The following is a 17,332-nucleotide window of genomic DNA, read 5'->3' on the forward strand; positions in this document are numbered from 1 at the left end:
ACCCGACGAGCTAGGAGGAAGCCGAGCCCCGCAGGAAGGACCGAGCGCCGGCCGCGCCAGCCGCCCGCCCCCGGCCCCTCCCCTGCGGGCGCCCCCAGCCCCACACCCCCCCACCTTCCTGGGCGGTGGGGGGGTGCGGGCTGCCGAACGGGGGCCCCGCCGCCCCGCAGCCAGGACAGCCCCTTTCCCCGCCCCCGGCCCCGCCGGCCATGGATCTGACCAGCAGCTCGGGCGGCGGCGGCGACCCCCGGCAGATCGAGGAGACCAAGCCGCTGCTGGGGGGCGACGTGCCGGCCCCCGAGGGCACGAAGATGGGCGCCGTGCCTTGCCGCCGGGCCCTTCTGCTGTGCAACGGGATGAGGTACAAATTGCTGCAGGAGGGCGACATCCAGGTCTGTGTCATCCGGCACCCGCGGACCTTTCTCAGCAAGATCCTCACCTCGAAATTCCTGAGGCGCTGGGAGCCGCACCACCTAACGCTGGCCGACAACAGCCTGGCGTCCGCCACGGTGAGTCGCTCCGCCGGGCCGCGCGCCTGCACCCCCGCGTCTCCCCTCGGGGCCGGGGAGGCGCCCCCTCCCACCGCTGCACCTGGAGCCCGGGGCCTGCTGCGCGCTGGGGGAGCCGGTGGGCGCCGGGGGGCGGGGAGAACGGGGCGCCCCTCTCCTGGCCTGGGTTCGGGGCTGGATTGTGGACTCGGAAGCTTTGCCCAGCCGGCGCCTCGGGGAGACCCTTAGGATTCTGGAGAGGATCTGGCCCACCCCAGGCTGAGCATTTGGGAACCTCCCGGGCCCAACGCTTGGGTTTCATACGGATGGGATAGTGGAATAGACCCAGGGCTGGGCCCTGATGGTGGTGAGGGTTCTGTTTCCCAAAGCCCGTGGCCCATCTGGACCTGCGCTGGAAGGGAAAACAAAACAGACAAAAAAACACACACACACACACAAAAAGAACACAAACAAAAAACAAAACCCAAACCAAAAAACCCCGACAACCTCAAATCCCCAAAACCCAAAGAATTTCCAGAAGCCAATTCCTTTCTTTGCTTTACTCGTCTTTTATTCTTTTTCCTGCCCGGGCTGGCAGGCAAAACTGGGTGCTTCCCTTTCTGAAAAATCTCTTTCGCACATTGGGAGGTTGGAAGGGGGAGGGGGAGGGGGGCAGGGGTCCTGGATGGTCTCCTTGGTGGCGGGTAGGGAGGGTATGTCAAGTTCCAGTGTGGAAGCTGGCCTATGGGGCTCTCGTCTTGCATTGTCTGTGAAGTGTGTAGATGTGTGTTTTGTTGCTGGAGGTTTTATTTTGTTATTGTTATTGTTTTTAAATATATGGCTGGGACCTGGGTCAGCTGGGTGAGAGGGAGTGAAGAAGTCATTGATCTGTTTCTGAAACCAAATCTTCAAGGTGGGGAAAAACAGCTGTGGTGGGGTGCTGGGGTGGGGGTGGTGGGCAGGAGCCTGAACAGGATGCTTTGTGTTTTGAAACAAGGACAGTTTTAAAGCACCAGCTCTGCTTGGGCCTGAGCCTTGCTGATGGGGTTCCTTCCTCTATGGAGAGGTGACAGGTCTTCCCCAGAATGCACATTCCCCCCTGGGTCCACGGTGATCCTGTTTACTAAGCACAGTGGGAGGGGGGGCAGAATCCACCGCCTGCCCACACCTGTGCCAAGAAAACCCAGCCAGGAAACAGGGTGTCGCTTACATGGCATGTCACAAACGTGTAGCGTGTGTAGACATTTCCCCGGCATCCATGTTCCCTTGGCAGTGTGTCACAGGCCGTGACACATGCTCCAAGGAATGGGGAGGGGGGGGAAAAGTTAGCAGAAGAAATTGTACTCCTTGAAACAGCTTCCCCCCTCCTGAGAGCATTGAAGCACATGAGGACTTTTATTCTGAATTTTGGGTCCGACGTGCTGAGAACACCTATTTTTTTCTTTCCTGTGGGCACGTTGGTGCAGTGTCTGCAAAGACTGCTTTCTCAGGAAGGATCACCGGTTGCCATGAAGTGGCTCAGGCCCAGTTTCAGGCTCTTGCATGTTCTTAAATCCATTCTGAGCCACAGGCCTCAGTGTTTGGCTTTTCTATTGATGGAGGGAGAGCCTCAGAAAATTCGCAGGCACGCAGCTTCTCAGATTCAGGAAGGAACTAGTTAGTGTCTTTAGTAGTTCCCTGCCTGGGACCTGGAGCCCCCAGATCTGGCTTTAGAAATTTTCCCTGGCTCATGTGGGAGGGGGGAAGCTTTATTTTTTTTTTCTGCCTCACCTCAAAATGAAGGGTATTGGCGGGGAGGGATAGAAAATGGTTGAGAGGCTCAGTGATCCTTTGTGGAAAGGACAGACGAGCTCCTGTGCTCCCCTGGGAGAAGCCAGGTGTGTGTCCTGTGCCGCTGCTGCTGGCCACTGGCTGGGGGAAGCCAGCTTGGGACACTCAAGGCCCTCGACTTACCCCTGATTGCTCAAGAGGCATATATGAGAGAGAGAGGAAAGGAGGAAAGGCCGAAGCCGTGCGCTGGGTTTTTAAGCAGCCAGAGGCCCTGGCACCACCTTCACCAGCCAAGGTGGGTGGTACCTTTGTAGCTAGGGCCTTTCTGGAGAGGAGCTGTGATTTTTCAGGACTGGGGACTGAGGGCTACGCATGGAACAAGATTTGTCTCAGCAGAGACTTGCTGTGGAAGGAGGAACTCTGAGCAAGTGTCCAATGAGCTGGCATAATGTCTCCTTCCTCTGCTTATCATCACCAAGCCCAGTGGGCAGGGTGTCCTTAAATCTTGCCATGGTGGGCTCCACTGGGGTGCATGGCTCTCCATGCCAGGGCCTGTGAGCATGGAAGGGGGCTGCCAAGGGCAGGCCCGGCTGTGGCAGTGGCCTCCAGGGCAGAGGTGGGGTTGGGACTGCTACCTGGGACCTTGTCCCATCATGAGACACCTAGTTGGTATCCAGGCCCTGGGAAACAAAGCAGCCCTGAGGGGTTTCCCTGAGGCCTGGGCATTATGTAATCTGTCTGAATGTTATAGTGCGGCCCAAGCACTCTGTTGAGAAATACAATATTAGCCCAAATGAAACAAAGGTGAATCTGAGTGCCGTTGAATTTCACTACCACAAAAAGCCCTGTGCAGCCCTGTAGCTTTGCAGTCCCCAGGCCCAGTCTCAAGCTGCCGATATGTTTCATAGCCTTTCATGAAATGCATATCATCCATATATTAAGCTGTCTATACAGCCCAACTCAGAACCATCTGGTAATTATCTGGTTAATTGTGTGGGCTTCAGGAACGAGAGTCAGAGTGATGGATCTGTATTGAAACCAATAAACAAGCGAAATACACGCTTTTGCCCACCCAGACTGTCTTCAGAATCTGTCTACACTGATCCAATTAACTGGATTGTTGTCAGAGATAAAGACCAGGCTTCCAGGATCACAGCTGCCTCAGGCAGGGGTGGAAGCATATAGGGCTGGAAGGCCCACCTGGTGGGTGGCTCCTGCTGGCTACACCCCTCTGGTGGACCTCTCTTGATTCCCTGCTGGGGAGATGGGCTCAGCCTGGGGACCCGGGAACTGGCAGCCTCACCCCCTGAACTGGCTGTAAACTTTGCCTTCTGCGGGGTCAGGTTGGAGCTTGCCCTGTGCCTGTCTCCTGAGCCAGTTACTGATTAAGTCCTTGCAGAACGACAGTGTGCCTGACGTGGCCTGTGACAGCGCAGGGCCTGATGCACTCTGTGATTGAGACTTTGGATCCGGAAAGCTCATAAACAAAGAAGGAAACACAAAGGCGACAGTGACCTGGCTGACGTGTGAGGGGTGATTGGGAAGCGTCCGCCCCTTCCCTGGGGTACACAGGACCACACCTTGTGGGGGAAGGGCCTGCCTTCCCAGGCTGTGGCTAGGATGAGGCACCTCATTCCCCTTTGGCATCCAGGCTTCCCAGGCCCCAGGCCTCCCTGGGCTTTCGTGGTGGTGGTGGTTGTGGTAGCTGATGGGCAGGCCTTCGGCAAAAGCAGCCCAGTCCGGAGAGACCAGAATCCATTTTGCTGTTCTCGTGTTTGGGTTGAATTTGATCACCTGCTAGACATGTTTGTCCACTGGAAGAGGGCTTTGTCTGTGTGCTTTGTTTCCTCGGCACTGAAGAGGTACAAAATAAGCTGCCTACCTTTTATTTAACCTCATTTTTGTGCATGCAGTACATGGCATCTCAGAATGGTGGATCCAGTCTGAAAAGTCTTACTCACTGACCAAAGAGTGATAGGAGCACAGGTGACAGTAACATTCTTTATTTTCAAGCCTTCATTCATCAGTGACTTGTTTATAAATGTTCACCACTATGCTGCTCCCATTAAAACGTTTCTGGGCTTCTTGTCATGGAGAGGGAAAGAGAAGTCACCTTAATTATCCTTGGATTTCTTTAGTCTAGTGTTTTCTTGGGGAGAGCAGCCTTCTTCTGAACTTGGACTTACACTTACTAAGCACCTACTGGGTGTCGAGTGCCAAGCGGAGAGTTTATCCTGACAGTGTGGTTTCTACTTGAGAATTAAAGTTGGTGTCCTTCAGAATAGTTATAAATCCTGTGGGAATGTGTGTGTGTGTGTGTGTGTGTGTGTGTGTATACGTGTGTTCATTTTTTTCACTTTGTGTCATGCACCGCTCCCTGGTGTGCCCGTTTTTTCCACCTTTGATTTATGTGATGTTTTTCATGGCAGTTAGTAAGCACAAGGACTTTTTTTTTATCCCATTTGTCATAAGGAGATTTTACAATACATCAAATTTGTTGCCCAAATAACTTGTCTGATTGGAGATGGTGGAGGGGAGGGGTAGAGACAGAGAAGAGGAAAAAAATCTAAATTCTCTGTAAATGGCACATGTTGTCTGCCTTCCCTGGGCTGTGATACATGCATTTTAAGGAGGGAGTATGTTTTGAGGCTGCCCTTCATTTACCTGGTGCAATCTGAGATGCCCTTTCTGGCCAGGGGCAGAATTGTGCCAGGAGAGGTGGAAGGGGTTTCACTGCTCAGGCGTGGCTGGGCTTTGCAGCCTAGCTGGTGATGGAGGTGGGCGGGGCCGACGTATGCCGCTGGCTTGGGCTCCATGGCCCACAGGTGGCTTCTTCATGGTGCCCGCTGACTCACCTGGCAGTGGGAGAGGGAGGGCATTTCTGGGGCACGGTGTCCGGCAAGGCTTAGGGGGAGCCTGGTGGCCAAGTCACCAAAGCTGTCTCTGCTGCCTTGCTGCCAGCCTCTTTCCAGGCCAGCTGGGCTTGGCCTGTGTGGAGTAGTATCCCCTTGGTGTTTTGGCAGAAAGGACCTTTAAGATGGTCGAGTTACGCCTTTGATTAAAGGATTAAATGAGATTAGGCCTAATGATTTAGGGTGTCTCCACTGTGGGGCAGAACAAACTCCGGGTTTGCTGTCACTTGCTACTGGGTCTGGATTCTGAAGTTATGACTTCCTGGCTGTGTGACTTTTGGCACATTGCTTTACCTCACTGGGCCTTGCTTTTTCTCCTGGAGAGTGGGGCAGTCCTCCCTCATTGACAGGGCTGCTGTAAGGATTGGAGAGAATTCAATTAGCACCCAGTAGGACAGCCAGCACAGAATAGGAGTGTGACCAGGGGCCAGTATTCCAGTTTGTGTTTTCCTAATTGCCCTGAGAGAGCTTAATGAAATTCTGCAGGAATGGAAGAGGTTATTGCTATTTAAAAACAGGCATTCTCCAGAGAAAAGTCTCCCGAGATGAGCAATGTGTTTGGGAAAGTTAGGGGTATTTAGCAGATCTGGTATGTATGGAGGCAATGAAATTGTTGAACTGTTTAAGAAAAATTCCTCAGGGGGCATAGTCTATTTTCTTAAAAAAAAAAACAAAAAAAACTTCACAAAACTTTTTTAAAAAAATTGAAACAGTAATGTGCATGTGAGAGAAATTCAGATGGTACACAAGGCATATAAGAAAAAAATCAATTTTCTCTTATTCCATCACCTCATAGCCCCTCGTTCTCCTCAGAGGCAAGCCCTGTTACCCATTCCTTGTGTATCCTTGCTGACTATTCCGGCATTTACACACAGATCTGAGCCATTATTGTTCATTTGACAGTATATTTTGGAAATCATTATAGATCTGTGTGTACACAGCTGCCTTGTTCTTTTTCACTGCTGTGTAGTATTCCATTGTAGAGGGGTGCTATCATAACGTAGGTAGACCATCCCCTGTTGCTGGACATTTAAGTTAGTCCCAGTCTTTTGCTGTTTGGAATAAGACACTTTCCATTTTTATTCAGTGGAATTGTTTCTGTCTTGATAATTTGAATGTTTTTTTACTTACTTCTTTAGTCCCAGAGTGCTTTACAAGGGTGAGCTGACCCAGCCTCAGATGGGGCAAGGACAGTGCTGTCTGGGGTCATTGCTGCCTGGAGTCATTGCTGCCTAGAGTCATGATTCAGTCTGGCTGAATGTCACTAGTTAGGGAGCCCACTTGGAGGGTCTGACCACTGGTCCCACCAGGAGCTGAACACAGGTGAGCAGGGGTCTCTGACCTGTCACGCTGACCTCTTCCCCGAGGACAAGGGTCTGCATGGCCAAGGATAACTGTTTCCTGCTCCACTTGAGAGCGTCATTTTTGTCCTGACTTCCTGCTTCCCCAGGATGGAAGCCAGGCCATGTGGCCCATGGTAGAGAAAGGGAGGAAGTGAGAATGTTGCTTTCCTGCTTGTGACTCTGGTGACAAGGCACCCAGTGCATTCAGCAGGGCTCCGAGGGAGGCCTTGTGCATTTGAAAGGAAGCTTTGCTGACATCAGCAGAACCATCCAGGGTGATGAGGTGCATGTGTGTGCACGCGTATGGGGAAGAGGTCCGTGTGTATTGAGGCAAAGGGGACTGCAGAGAAAATATTTCTGGTGCCGAAATTGGTTTCCGTGTTCAGGCACCATTTTTTTTTTTTCAGCTGAGCCATCCTGCTACCTGTTGGCAGCTCAGCGGCAACTCAGCTCGGGCTGGGCATCGAACCACTGTTGCTCAGAGCTCGCACTCTTGCGCGAGCTCTTAACCAACTGAGCCACTCGGCCGGCCCAGTCACCATTTTTTTACACCTGCCTTGTGCAAAGGGGTTTCAGTGAGGTGGGTAGAGAACAGCCAAACCCAGTGCAATGGTCAGAGCTTGGATCCCGCCCCTACAACTTTCTAGCTGGTGGGTGATCTTGGGCAGGTCACTGAACCTCTGTCCTTATCTGTAAAATTCGGATTATGGGACTTCCTTTCAGTCCTGGTCAGGTAAGGTAAGGCATGGCAGTTCATTCATGCATTCTTTCAACAGATCAATATCACTGTTCTAGACACTTTGAAGAAAACCAGTCCCTGCCCTCCTGGAGCCTGCATTGGTAGGGTAGGTGACAGACAGTAAACTACTAAGCAAGAAAATATGAAATCTGTCTGGCGGTGACAGGGGCCCTGGAGTAAAGAGAGCAGGCAGATGGGCGGGGCGTCTGGGGCTTGGAGATTGGGAGCCTCGTTGCTTTGCTTGTGGCAGTCAGAGAAGGGGGCCATATCTGGGGGACAAGCATTCCAAGCAGAGAGAATGGCAAGTACAAAGGCCCTGAGGCTGGGTCGTACTTAGCAATCACCTAGTAAAGTGGCTGGCATGGAGTAAATGCTCTACAGTTGTCATTACCCTGCCTTCCAGGAGCTGTTATCATTTATTAAAAAAAAAAACCTTATGAACACCCAGACTGTGTCAGGGGCTGGCTGGGTATACAGGCAGCTCTCTGCCCCGTGGAGTTTTCTTTCGAGCGCTTTTGGTGGTTGGGTGTGTGGGTGTGTGTGTTTCTTTAACCCAGCTTCTTTAAGAGACTTAAATTACAGAGCCCAGCAAAACTTTTAAAAGCCAGCTCTCTCTGTCCATACTGTGTAACAAGGGTCCGAGGATCTAGAACACAGTAATGGTCGAGGCGAGAGGCAAGGGGAAGTTTGTTGCCCAAAGACCCTTACAAATGACTCAGTACTAGGGCTGGGTGGGACTCACACCCGGGACCCCTGCCTCCCAGCACCTTCCCATGTCCTCCTTTGTGGCTGGCTCTCCAGCCCTTTCAAGTTGCTATCAGAAATGCTACAACGGAGAAAGCTTGTACACAGATTAGGCTGAGTCAACTCCTTTGGAGGGAAGCAGAAGAGCCGGATTCTCCAGTCCCCCAGGTGAGTCAGGGCAGCCAGTGCTTCCCTGGGGCTGGGCTGGGCTGGCTCAGGTGGGGTCATCAGGAGAGGGGAGAGAACTCTGAAGCTTGTGGTAGTTTCCTGGATGTCCTGGGCCAGCCTTGAGCTCTTCGAGGGCCAGCAAAGCTGCAAATGAGAGCGCACAGCCTGGGGAAAGCACAGGCCTGGCCCCGCTGCCTCTGGTTTTAGCTCACTGTCCAGCCCAGGTGAATCTGATCGCCAGCACACTCTGGTGTGGGACTCAGCAGGGCAGTGGAGCCCTCTGTGCGGACAGGGCTGGGTGTAGTCAGGGCAGGCTAACTGCTGTAACAACCAGCCCCCACACCTAGCTGGCTTCATGCAACACGGTTTACTTCTTGCCAACGTCACAGTCCAGTCGGGGTTTGTGCCCCCTCCAGGACCTCATTGAGTGAGGGGGTAGGGAGGTGGGCTGACCCTTTGGCCACAGCTCAGTCATGTGGCTCCTCTGAGTGCAGGGGAGGTTGGGGTGGGGTGAGCTGTATCCAGGAGAAAGGAGCCCATGGAATGGGGATGATGCCCCTCCCCTCCCCGGACCGCTGGGACACCCCAGTGCTCTAGAGGTCTCCAAGGTACCAGCAGCAGAAGAAATTCAAACGACATGGACTCTTTTGGCTCTTGGGTTGGAGCTTGGTGGCAGGTCAGGAAAGTCTGCAGTCGTCTCTCTGGTGGGGAATAAACTAGAATAACCGAACCTATCTCAAGAGATGAAGCAATGCATTCCTGATTACAATGACATCTATTGTCCACCTGCTGTGTGCCAGGCATGGTGCTCATTGACTTTTCCACACACTCCTACGGGGTGGGTGTTACTATCCCTGCTTTATGGGTGCTGCAACGGAGACTCAGACAAGGAGGACTGGGAACAGGTAGAGTTCAGAGACAAAGGCAGGTCTGCCCCACGCTCTAGCGTGTGTGTCCATGGGTGTATGCGCATCTGTTGGATACGCATAAAATGATTTCTGCCTCTCGCAGGAACATCTTAGTGGGCTTATCAGTTTTGTGTTTGCCAATGTTTGGCAGACATTCCTTTGTGAATTTGTCAAATGATTCCAGGGAACTGGTGTTGGAAAGTGAATGCCAAGTATTTTTGTAAAGGGTAAGCACCAGGTACTAGGTAGTGAACTGAGTACCAGACACTTTGTGTGTGCAAAGGGAGTTCCCCAGGTACTGCGTCTGCAAGGAGGTGCTCCCAGGTACCCTGTATTAGCAAATGAGTGCTCCCAGGTTCTAGACTTGCAGTCAGCCATAATCTTTGCTCCCCAAACACTCACAGTTACATTGGGTACACTACAAATTATTGATACACTATAGAGCAAAGCACATATCCTCAGAGAGGTTGATGCCTTGTCTGCTGTTTGGAGGGAGGAAGAAGTGCTGCTGTTGGGACAGGTGGTTTCAGGAAGGACTTCGTAGAATAGACACATCTGGATGGACAGAGGTAGGGTTGAGACTGGCAGAGATGGGGATGGGGGCCGAGGGTGGAAATGGGCAGAGAGAGCAGTGAGCAGAGGGAGAGAGGCCAGAGCAGCGGCGGCACGTTCTTGATGGTCTGTGCCATTCTCCCTGAGTGGTGGGCACCGGAAGAGAATGTAGGATGTAAAGATGGGGGGCAGGATTGCTTCCGGGAGTGGGGGCCGTGCGTGGAGGTGAGGTTAGTGCCGGATTCACTAGGGCACTTTCCAGTTGAGTGGGCCCTGACCATGGTGCAGAGAGACAGGGTGCCGGCCGCCAGCTGGGACCTTGGGATGCCCCCGAATGGAAACTTTGGCAGTGCAGGGATCTGAGTCACCATGGCCAGGCCTTATCCACAATAGCGACCACTGAAGCAGCCACTCGTGAGTGTTCCTTTTGCTGGGAGCACTGCTAGGCGGTCACATCGGTGATCCCTACAACAACCCACTGAGATGCTGTTACTCTTTCCGTTTTACAGATGGGAACACTGAGGCTGCCTCTCCGCAGACATTTCTCTGGCGGAATGAATAGATGAATGCGTGAAGGAATGAATGAATGAGGCTGCTGCAGGTGTCTAGTTGGGAGGTCCCTCCTGTTGAAAGGGCAGCGGGAAGGGCTGTGTTCAGACCCCCACCTGCCACTTCCTTGTAACCCTGCGCGTGTCTGGTCCTCCATGGCCGGGGATGTAACACCGCTCCGTTATCCAAGGCCAAAGGAGAGCGTATGGGCAGCAGACCTATGCGTGCCCAGCATGTGGTGCACACAGCCAACCTTCGGTTGGACACAGGCCCGAGGGTTCCTGGTCTACTTTTGTGCCTGGGAGGCTGCTGGGCCCAGCCGGCCAGCCTGGAGCGCCTGATGGGCTTCCACCGGAGGTCTCTGGTAGTTTCCAAATCCCAGACCTGAAACCTCTGCTGTGAGCTTTGGCTCACAGACCTCCCTTTCTGGAACCTTCCTTGCTGGAGGCTTGGTGGGAAGGCCCAGCTGGCTCTGGGGCTGTTGAGAAGGTGGCACCATTGGACTGAGGCCCAGGGCAGGGATGGCGCTCTGCTTTGTGTCTGCAGTGAGGTCCCGGGCTGGCGGCTGTGGGGTGGTGGGGGCAGGGCTGCCCCGTTGGAAAGGGGAACAGTGACTTATGACGTCCGTCTGTTGGTCTGGTTGGTTTGTTTCATGATCCTGTGACTGAGGCTTGCTTTGGGGCTGCAAAATGAAAGAGCTCGAGCCGCCCTAGCAGTCCAGTGGCTAGCAGGCTTGGGGGTCTGAGCAGGGTCAGCCTGCAGGATCAGATGGACCAGGATGGGGTGGGGGGACTGCAGGGTAATAGTGATCATTTCCTCCAGCCATGCTGAGTCCCTTGGGGCATATCTGTGCATTTAACCCTCACAGCTACCCCTGAGGCTCCAGCTTACAGGTGGAGAAATGGAGGCCCCGAGAATTTCAGGTTACAAAGCTGGAACCCAGACGACCTGGCTCCAGAGCCCAAGGTTTTCTCCACAACACCGTGATGCCTCCTTGCCAGGGTTCGAGCACAGGAGCCTGGGTAGCGAGGACTGATCACCAGCAAGGCAGTGGTAACAACAGCTGACACTTCCACAGCGCTTTCTTTTCTGAGCCCTTCACGTAGATGAGCTCGCCTCAGCCTCACGATGCCCTGTGAAGTGTTGCTGTCACTGTCCCATTTTACAGATAAGCAAACTGAGGCCCAGAGAGAAGAGGTCACTACTTTCCCAGCTAGCAGTGGTGGAGCTGGGATTTGAACTCAGGTTGTCTGGCTGCAGAGTATAAGTGCTTGTGGCCTGTGATCAGGGCTTAAGAGCAGAGGGTCAGAAAGGCCCAAAGTGGCCGGGACTGGCTGTGTGCTGACAGGAGGGCCTTGCTGAAGGGGGAGGGTGTGGACAGAGCAGAGCTTTTCCCCCTGGGGGATTTGTCTGTCTCCCGGCAGACCATCTCATCTCTAGAAGAGCCATGGTGGAGGTTTGCTTCTCTCCTGCCCTTTGTTGACCTTGGGGTAGTGAACTTGGCTTCTCAGAGCCTCAGTTTTCTTGCCTGAGATGGCCTGATGCTGAGGAGCCGCCTGTCAGAGCCGGCTGTGATGACATGACCACAGCGAGCCCACTGCGTGCATCACGCCCCACCTGCGGTCTGGCTCGGCCCTCCCACACCGGGACCTTTGGCACAGCACCCCTTGCCCTCTGCCTCGGTGACGGTCACTGACCCCTGGAGTCTTTCTTGACCCCCCGCTGGGGTGAGGACTTGTTCCCGGCAGAGTGGCACTTCCCCAGCTGGGTGGCAGTTGTCTTCTCTACTAGCTCTTCATCTCCGCACTTATAAATTAAAACCAAAATAATCATACAGGGATGACGATGACCTTGTAAAGTAAAGGAAGAAAAAAATTCTCCCATAATCCCACCAGCCAGAAATCCCCCATGTGAATGAACATTTGGGGGTATAGCCATCTATGCTTTTTTCTTAGACAAGTACATATGACATACATGGGATCATTTGGCCAGTGAGTAGAGACTAGGTCTTATTCATACATGCTAAGCCATTTTCATATATTAGGTCAAAGGTTTCAACTTCGGCCACATTGATATTGGGGCCTGGGTCATTCTTTGTCGTCCTGGGCATCATAGGATGCCGAGCAGCATCCCTAGCCTTGGCTCACTAGACATCCGTACCCTGTTCCCCTCAGCTGTAACAGCTAAAGTGCCTGCAGACATTGCCATGTGTCTCCTGGGGGTGGGGGGGCATCATCCTCAGTTGAGAGCCACTGGGAGTAACTCATTTAACATCCCACCTACCGGGAGAGTGGCCCTGGCGACAGGCTGACCCCTGGCAGAGCTGGGCGCACTCCTGCCACTTTGTCACCTTGCTTCTTTGGAACCTGGCACAGAGGCGGTAACCAGGAACTACGTAGGGGCTGCAGGAGCCCTGCTCCCTGTGTCTGGCGTGGCATGGGGCCAAGAGCCAGCAGGGCCCCTGGGAGGAAGTTCCGCTGGGCCCGGGCCTTAGCAAGCTCCCTATATTTTTACCTTTGATCCCTCCGATTGCACCCCTGCTGTCCCTGCCTTCCTTGATGACTCAGGACTTCAGAGATCTGGATTGTTGAGAGGAGAATTGCATCATGCCAATAAAAAAAGAGAGAAAAACTAGCATTAGAAAATTTTGGTGTGAGGAAAATGACTTTGTAACCTGCTTCTGACATCCTGTATGAATTACAGCATTTTCTGGGGGGAAGGGTGCAGTGAGGAGAGGGAGTGGGCTGTGGTGGGCCACCTGGCTACATGGCTCTTCTAAAAAGGCTTTCATCTGCCTGCCTGAAGCCCCACCCAAGGCTGTGCATTGGGCCTCTCTGCTTTTTGGAGTTACCTGAGCCATACCCCCAGAAAAAATATAAAAAGGAAGCTTTTAGAGTATGCGTGGGTCCTGCCAGCAGGTAGGTGCAGTGACTAGGCTATGGTTTTAGACCAGAGAGTGTTGCAAAGAGCAGAGGTCTGGGGGCTCTTCTGATGCCCCAATGGTAAGTAAGCAGGATGCCCCCTGGGCCAGGAGAGCTGAGCGCCGGCTGGATCTCAGCCCCCACGGGCTCTGGCTGTGTGCTCTTGTGCAGTACCCACTCCACTCAGCATTCAAGGCAGCCTTGCTGGAAGGGGTCTGCACTGCAGATTGGGGAGCAGCAGACACCCTGCCCCCACTTTGAAACCTGGGGTAGAGGTGGAGGTACTAAAGACCCTGCCTTCCAGGTCACTCTTTCCTTAATGGGGACACTCATCATCATCAGACAAAGTGATAAGAGTGCTGGCCAGTGTTTTTAGAGTCCAGCACTTCCTAGTAGGTCAGGTAACTAGTGGTATGATCCAGCTGTCAGTTCCCTCATCGGCAAGCTTGGGATAATAGTAGCCCAAAGCTGTCCTAAGAATAGAGGAGATAAGACGTGGGAAGTGCGTACAGGGTGCCAGGCAAAGGGTCAGTGCTCAGGAAATGCCCACTCTGCCACCATCCCCAATTTTATCGTGGCTGCTGCTTCTGGCCACCTGCATTCCTGGTTCCTGCTCGACTGTGAACCTCTTGAAGGCAGAGTTCTTTTCATATAGGTATACCCAATGTCAGAACAGGCCTTTGGCTGAATACAGTCACCCTCCGTACCCATGGGTTCCTCCTCTGCGGATTCAACCAACTGTGGATCGAAAATACTTAAAAAAAAGTTATGTTGTTGCTGATATGCACTATGTAGTTAGGCCTACGATGGTTGGGTCTGTACTGAACATGTATAGACTTTATTTTCTTGTCATTATTCCCTAAGTAATATAGCATAATGACTGTTTACATAGCATTTACATTGTATTAGGTATTATCAGTAATCTAGAGACGATTTAATGTATAGAGTCGGATGTGCATAGGGTATATTCAAATGGTGCGTCATTTTATGTAAGGGACTTGAGCATCCAAGGATTTTGATACCTTGAGGTGGTCCTGGAACCAATCCCTTGTGGATACTGAGGGACGACCGTATAGTGGCTTATATGGGGCGTTTTGGGGCCCCACACATCGCAGTCTGTGAAGGGACAGAAAAGCATTTTAAGTTTTCTTGGAAGCCCTGGTTCTGTCTGGTGACCTTGAAGCTGTCCTGTCTGGAAGAACCTCCAGGGCGTGACTTCAGGCACCTTGGGTACCCAGACCTGGAAAGGACCCACAGCCCTGGCCCCAACCCCAGCCACCATGTCCCTGACTAGAGGAAGACAGAAACCCACAGTTGGGAGGATTAAGATATTATTGTTGGTGTTTCACCTCAGCTTCCAGCAGCAGTGCTTGGGAAATAAGATTTTGATCTTGGAAAATATAATTTAAAAACAGAATTGAAAGTTGCTTTTATTTTCTCAACGATATTGCCCCTGACACATGCACAGGGCCTGAATGGTGGCGTGCCAGTGGGACACCACTCACCGCCCTTCGCGAGGCACACCTGTGTATATTTTATAGCCCTCCTTCCCTCCTTCTACCCCCCCCACCCCCGCTCTCAAGTGGGCTTTTCGCCTTTGATCCCCCACTTAGGTCTGAGATGACAGTGACCCGTTTAGACACAGCCCGAGAGGCCCCTCTTCTTTTGGGGTAGCTCACTGTGCCGTCTTGGTCTCATTCACACTGCTGGCCGTGACGTTGTTGCCAGGGGAGGGGCCTTCTTCCTCGGAGCCCTGAATATCGAGAACGAAACCCACTGACAGGTGGCTTCATGGAGCTTGAGTCTGGTTGTTCTAGCCCGATGTTCCCATCCCAAAGGGGGAGAAGGTCCCTTTCCTTCCCATTGGATGAGGACTGGGCGCTCTGAGTCCCAGCCAGACCCCTTGTGGAGCCTTCTCAGAGGTGAGGTCTGGCCCTCTGGTGATCCCAGGAAGGCCTGCCACTCCATTCTTGTCTGCCCTTTGTGCCCAGGACCTGGCCATGTGGCCTTCATCAGCGGGCTTCTGTGCTCTCCAGCTTCCAGGTCGGGTTGGCCAATGGGGACCCTGGAAGGAGATGGAGACCCTGGGCTCCTTCCTTCAGGGTTATGGTGGGCGGGCAGCGCCTCTCAGCCACAGCTCCTATCCTGTCAACCCTCCACTCAGGCTTCTCTAACTGCTTCTTCCTCTTGTCCCTTCAGGCCTAGGGGTAGGAACACGTGGGGCAGAAATGGGGTGACCAACCATCTTGGCTTGCCCAGGACTGTCCCAAGTGTTTGCACTTAATTCCTGTGTCCCAACAAACTCCTCAGTCCCAGGCAAACTGGGACAGTTCATCACCCTGGGCAGAAGCACCATCTCTTGTGCTTTCACTGTGCTCTGCCCACACCTTGCTATGTTGTCCTTTTGTTACAGTTTCTTCAAATGACACCACTTTATGTCTGCCATCTGTTCCTGGGGCCCTGGCTGATACGCCAGGAGCTCCAGGAGGATGGGATTATTTTCAGAGCCTCTTCCTTTTTAGAGTGCAGAGTAACCAAATGGGCGGTAATGCTAAACATGGGGAAAAAATTGATCTTGTGCACCTGAACAGTTTTTTGAAAATATGCCCCCTTCAATGACCGTGATGACAATGACCATGGTGGTGACAGCGACGGTGATGATGATGATTGCAGTGGCCCTTTATTTGCCCACTTACTATGGGCTTGTTGTTGTGCTAAGAATTTCGACGCACTCTTGTGTTTAATTATTGTGACCATCCTATGAAGACTTTCCAGGATGAGGACACTGAGGCTTACCAAGGAGTAATTTCTCCAAGGCTCGGCATGGGCCTCAGGTCTGGCCAGATGTATGAACCCCGGTGGAGCTCCCTGCGAGCTTACTGTGCTCACTGGTGATGTGTTTTACAGCCTAGGCCAAGCCAGACAGAGCTCACACTTGTGCTGCTTCTGGCTTGGATGGGGTGTCTTACTGGGTGTGCAGGCAGCAGCTCTGGCATTTTCCAGTTCCTCCCATGTGGCAGTGCTCTGTGCACAGAGCATGTAGGACTGGCTGGGCGGCCAGTTTGGCCTTTGCTGAATTCAGCTATGGCCGGTATTGGAAAATGTTAGTCTGTTCTTTCCTGTTTCACTCCTCCCGTCCTTTAAAACTTTTATAATTAGAATCAGAGGTAGCTAGAGTTGGAAGAGGACCTGCAGGTCATCTAGCTCTGGGATGGCAAATATATGACATATGTGCTGCCACTCCACATTGCCTCGCCCCTGGTAGGCATTGCTAATCAATCCTGGCATAATCCATCCTTCCCAGTGAGCCTGGAGACAGTCACTACTAATCAATTGTTGTTGGCCTGCAACATGTCTCCCACTGTGTAGATTAGGAGGAACCTGAGACCCAGAGAAGTTAAATGACCCTCAAGGGAGTCACTGAGGCTGTGAGCCTGCTCCACACCAGGGGGTTTTCTACTGAGTTAAAAGTCTGCCATCTAAATAAAAAAGCGTGGTGTGGGGGGAAGGAACTGGGTGTTGCACAGCAGTGCAAGGATCTGAGTTTAAATCCCAGCGTTGCCTCTTACTGATTGTAACTTCAGGCAAATCACGTGACTTCTTGGAACCCGGTCTGTGAAACTGAAAATTATAATCCGTCCAACCCTGGGTTCTGAGGAATAAATGACATGGAATGTGTATTCCACATCCAGCACCTGTTGACCCAGGCCTGGGGTGTGCGGGGCTCTAGGCCTGGCCTGTGGGGTGAAGCTGTGTAGACGAGGCCTTGGCCTCAGGGAGCTCGCTGCCCTCATGAAGAGGAGGCCTAACTCACGTAATGCTGGCTTTCTTCCGCCTGCCTTCTCAGAGGCATGTGAAATAGTATTGTTATTATTATTTTCTCAGAGGCCTTTGAAATTATTATTTTTTATCAACTCTTCTGTCCCATCCACTTAAATTTTGGCTTGTTTATGCTTTGTATGGCTTGCTTTGGGAAGTGATTTATTTTTTCTTTTATGCCTGGTCTTGTTTCCATCCTCATATCGGGGCGGATGGTCAGTGAGTCTGGTTTGTCAGTCACAAACAATTGAAATGACAGAACCCTCCCCACCGAATGGGTGTGCCAGGACACTGGGTCTTAGGCTTCTCTGGAGCGACACACTGCTTTTGAAAATTTGATGAAAGCTATGGACACTTCTGCTGCCAAAATGGTAAGATGACAGGCTCATAAGATGCAGCATCTGTAGTATAGGCATTCT

At 52.5% G+C, this 17,332-nt stretch overlaps 1 protein-coding gene across 1 annotated transcript in view; it reads left to right on the forward strand.

Annotated features, from left to right (window-relative positions):
- The first annotated feature begins 6 nt into the window (after nt 1-6).
- CMIP (c-Maf inducing protein) overlaps nt 7-17,332 on the forward strand; it is a 238,680-nt gene continuing 221,354 nt past the window's right edge. The window contains exon 1 of the mRNA XM_019634902.1: nt 7-509. Within this exon, the coding sequence (XP_019490447.1) occupies nt 210-509 (300 nt within the window). The 5' untranslated portion in view covers nt 7-209. The remainder of the gene's footprint in view (nt 510-17,332) is intronic.

Source organism: Hipposideros armiger, unplaced genomic scaffold (genome assembly GCF_001890085.2).
Source record: "Hipposideros armiger isolate ML-2016 unplaced genomic scaffold, ASM189008v1 scaffold_19, whole genome shotgun sequence".
In the NCBI taxonomy this organism is placed as follows: domain Eukaryota; kingdom Metazoa; phylum Chordata; class Mammalia; order Chiroptera; family Hipposideridae; genus Hipposideros; species Hipposideros armiger.